The sequence below is a fragment of the Agrilus planipennis genome, unplaced genomic scaffold (genome assembly GCF_000699045.2).
Source record: "Agrilus planipennis isolate EAB-ADULT unplaced genomic scaffold, Apla_2.0 scaffold444, whole genome shotgun sequence".
Taxonomy (NCBI): domain Eukaryota; kingdom Metazoa; phylum Arthropoda; class Insecta; order Coleoptera; family Buprestidae; genus Agrilus; species Agrilus planipennis.
In genome coordinates this window covers 47,641-52,146 of record NW_020439136.1, presented here as the reverse complement: position 1 = coordinate 52,146, position 4,506 = coordinate 47,641, and the positions used below count along the sequence as shown (strand labels likewise).

General features: G+C 30.5%; 1 protein-coding gene across 1 annotated transcript in view; it reads right to left on the bottom strand.

Moving 5' to 3' along the window:
- Positions 1–814: 814 nt before the first annotated feature.
- The window catches only part of LOC108743121 (protein sprint), a 50,553-nt gene continuing 46,861 nt past the window's right edge, over positions 815–4,506 (bottom strand). The window contains exons 5-13 of the mRNA XM_025977805.1: positions 2,815–2,918; positions 2,586–2,755; positions 2,411–2,515; positions 2,158–2,349; positions 1,968–2,099; positions 1,772–1,904; positions 1,582–1,712; positions 1,343–1,511; positions 815–1,240 (exon numbers count right to left, since the gene is read on the bottom strand). Coding sequence (XP_025833590.1) covers positions 1,122–1,240; positions 1,343–1,511; positions 1,582–1,712; positions 1,772–1,904; positions 1,968–2,099; positions 2,158–2,349; positions 2,411–2,515; positions 2,586–2,755; positions 2,815–2,918 — 1,255 coding nt within the window. The 3' untranslated portion in view covers positions 815–1,121. The remainder of the gene's footprint in view (positions 1,241–1,342; positions 1,512–1,581; positions 1,713–1,771; positions 1,905–1,967; positions 2,100–2,157; positions 2,350–2,410; positions 2,516–2,585; positions 2,756–2,814; positions 2,919–4,506) is intronic.

Genomic DNA, 4,506 nt, shown 5'->3' with positions numbered 1-4,506 from the left:
TTCACTATATTAGATTAACACATTAGATTTTAAACGGTAACAACAGAGAGGCACTGTCCAACATCACGACTCGACCACATTACTCAGACGAATACATATCTTTCTAGTTTTTTACACTAACAGTTTCTTATCAGCTTTGTGCCTTTCACGAATATGCCGACCTTGAAGCTGTTGGGTTAAATTCAGTCAAGCTCAACGAAATAAAACTGTTTTTCTTGAATAAATATATATACCAGGAGAGTTAAAAAATATAAGAAATAAATATACGACATTACACCGAATAAAAAAGTGTTCAGCTAATTTGTTGTACTCTAGAATAAATTGTAGATTGAAATAATTAGATAAAAAGAAAAAATAAAATTATCGACTACTTTTTTTTTAAATATCAAAAGTACGTATCTACTAACTTAACTCAGAAAATTCGAATAGGTAGGTGGGTATATGACAATTGTTTAGAGATAGTTTAAATAATGATTAAACACCTAATTAGTGTAACCGACAATACCCAATAATTTAATGATATCGAATATCGAACGTATACCAATCAAAAATAGAATACCAGGAGTCCAAGAGTTAAATAGGAATAGTTACGAAAAACAAGGGTGTTCTCATTTAGGTACGAGTGTATCCAATTGAGGCCTAAATAAAAATTAAGTGGTACGCTTTCTTAAAAGTTAAAAGATTTTTCAGTGGTTGAAAATTTTGCTTGTAGTATTAAGAATTTTCTTAAAATGAATGTCTCAAATGTAAAGATTAAATCTATAGAAAAAATCGCTACAAAAATATAATGATTTATTGTAAAAAATAATAAATACAAAATTATTTTCACGTTTCACGATGGTAAAACAAATAAATACTTTAAAAGAGCGGTATGAATGCCGCGGTTAATACACTTTACAACACTTATTTTTTAAAAAAGTATCAAACGACAAATTGTTACACCACAGTTAAGTATTATAAAATATGTATTAATTTTTTTACAGTACCTACTGAAGATTGCATCCTGGCGATTACCTGCTATCATAAAATGTTATAACATTATCAACATAAACGTTGGTATTATCCACAATAACAACAGAGAATGACAGCCAAATGTGGTAAAAAAATATGACTAGTATTTGTTAATTCGACTGCTGCTTTGGCCACGCGATTTTCGCATCTATTCTTTTATATGCCAATCGCACATGTCTCCCTTCGTTCATGAAGTCCTGAGGACACTCACTGTCTGCTAATATTGTTTCTGTAAGTAAAAATTTAATATAAGTTCAAATTTAGTCTATAATTAATAAACTTATTGTCTAATAACAATTGTATACATATCTACTCAAAATTTATATTTTACCTTCTCCATCTACAAGTCTATACAATGCGTAGTCCTGAGGATTGGTTATTCTTGCCTTATGTGCTATTATTTTGCAAACTTCTTTTGTAGTCATATGCGGTCGCGCGGGCAATGTTTTGGTTAAAATGGAACCATGAAGTTCATCAGGAACAATTACTTTTAAAACAGACTAAAAAAAAGATAAAATTTATTTCAAAATACATTTGTTTACAAGATTAATACTACAAAAGTATACTTACATCATTTTTAATATTGTTTGTATGGTTTTCTTCGCCGTTTTCCTTAAAACTCTTGAGTACGTGTACAGCTGAGGAAAGTGTAGTTAAATAATATCCACCTTCGCCAGACAAAAGGGATGGATGAAGGAGCCCTAAAGAAATACAACATTACAACTAATTAAACAACAAAAGAAGACGTTTAAATTCTTACCCCACATATACTCTGCTTCAATTTCAGCTGCGACAAAGTTCGTTTTCACCAATACCCACACAAACAACGGTAGAAAATCATCTGCTCCCATAATAATAGGTTTACCTGAGCCTGATATTTGACTACTCTTTACCTGATAAAACATGGAATCATTGATGGGAAAGTGCTAAATAAATAATATCATTTAAATAGTTACCGAATTAAATATTGTTGCAATTGATGCTAGAAGATACTCCAATTTTTCGAGTGGAGAATCCGCAGCCTGTAATCTGGTTACATACTGAGATATTGTTAAAAGTGCTGCTTCACTTGGCAGACTAATTTTCGGCTAAAATTTGTACATTTTCAAATTATATATATGTATATAAAACAATAATTCAATTTACCTTAACGGCTAATTCTGAGATCGGTCTGGTACTTGCGTACTGTATATTTTCAGCTAGTAATTTAATGGCACCAGTCTTAGTGTAATAGTCGACAAAGAGTTTTTGTAGATGTGCTTTCAATGGCCTTACAACCAGCTTGTGCATGACTCCCTCCAAAATTGCATCCAAATTTAAAAATTCAGTCGATTTCAACTGTAACGTCAATAAAAAAATTAGCACAGCTTTGGCACAACTTGAAACTTAAAATATTAACCTTGTTGCGTTCTTTTTCTACTTCTTTGTTAAAACCTTTCTCTCCATGTTTTACCAAGTAGTTTTTCATTCCTGACATGAATTGCCGCATATTTCGCATCACAACCTGGACGAATAAACAAAAACAAAAGTTACAATGGTAAAACTGCATAAATGAGACAAAATTAAACGGTTACCTGAGGATTTGATTCCTTTGATTCGCACGTACAAGCGATAAAATTATCAATATTTTGAGCAAATGTTGTACTTTTATCTTTTGATAATTCTAAAGCATATTGCCTGATTGCACTACCGACTGCGTTGTATCCTTGCTCCCTGTTCCTCAATGCTTGTAATCGAGGTGCAGCTACAAAAACAATAAATTAAGTTGAAAATCATCATGAATATTTTAGTAAAATTTCTTACCGAGCAAACATTTCGATTCAACAACTGACGTTGTTCTAGAAGGTTGATTGCATGTTTCAGAAAGAGTGNTTCTATTATCATAATTGTAGTTTGAAGGCATTTTGCTGCATTCAGCAAATACTAAAAAGTAATCGTATCAAAAAGCATACAAAAAGCAGTGGTATTAATATACAAGATATTTTTGGGAACTACTTTGAAAATTACGCAAATACTCATTCATTAGTTTATAATAGTGTCCGACCGACGTACAAGCGATAAAATTATCAATATTTTGAGCAAATGTTGTACTTTTATCTTTTGATAATTCTAAAGCGTATTGCCTTATTGCACTACCGACTGCGTTGTATCCTTGCTCCCTGTTCCTCAATGCTTGTAATCGAGGTGCAGCTACAAAACAATAAATTAAGTTGAAAATCATCATGAATATTTTAGTAAAATTTCTTACCGAGCAAACATTTCGATTCAACAACTGACGTTGTTCTAGAAGGTTGATTGCATGTTTCAGAAAGAGTGTCATCAGTCTATGAATGAAAATAGAAATTGTTAAATTTATCAAAAGAATGAATTTAAAATATTCTTGAAAAGAAATACCTATGTACCAAGTAAAGGAACAAAGAAAATTGTTACCTACCTTACAGCACTAAAAATTAATAATATGTTTTTATATAAAGTAAAAACCGAGAACGACATAATATGAAATCTAAATATTTAAAAGAAGAACAGTATATAACTCACCTCATTGTTAGTTAGTTTAACCACATTATACCAATTAACTTTGCCAAAGGAAAAATTTGTTTATCGCATTATTCGTTCACTATATTAGATTAACACATTAAATTTTAAACGGTAACAACAGAGAGGCACTGTCCAACATCACGACTCGACCACATTACTCAGACGAATACATATCTTTCTAGTTTTTTACACTAACAGTTTCTTATCAGCTTTGTGCCTTTCACGAATATGCCGACCTTGAAGCTGTTGGGTTAAATTCAGTCAAGCTCAACGAAATAAAACTGTTTTTCTTGAATAAATATATATACCAGGAGAGTTAAAAAATATAAGAAATAAATATACGACATTACACCGAATAAAAAAGTGTTCAGCTAATTTGTTGTACTCTAGAATAAATTGTAGATTGAAATAATTAGATAAAAAGAAAAAATAAAATTATCGACTACTTTTTTTTTAAATATCAAAAGTACGTATCTACTAACTTAACTCAGAAAATTCGAATAGGTAGGTGGGTATATGACAATTGTTTAGAGATAGTTTAAATAATGATTAAACACCTAATTAGTGTAACCGACAATACCCAATAATTTAATGATATCGAATATCGAACGTATACCAATCAAAAATAGAATACCAGGAGTCCAAGAGTTAAATAGGAATAGTTACGAAAAACAAGGGTGTTCTCATTTAGGTACGAGTGTATCCAATTGAGGCCTAAATAAAAATTAAGTGGTACGCTTTCTTAAAAGTTAAAAGATTTTTCAGTGGTTGAAAATTTTGCTTGTAGTATTAAGAATTTTCTTAAAATGAATGTCTCAAATGTAAAGATTAAATCTATAGAAAAAATCGCTACAAAAATATAATGATTTATTGTAAAAAATAATAAATACAAAATTATTTTCACGTTTCACGATGGTAAAACAAATAAATACTTTAAAAGAGCGGTATGAATGCCGC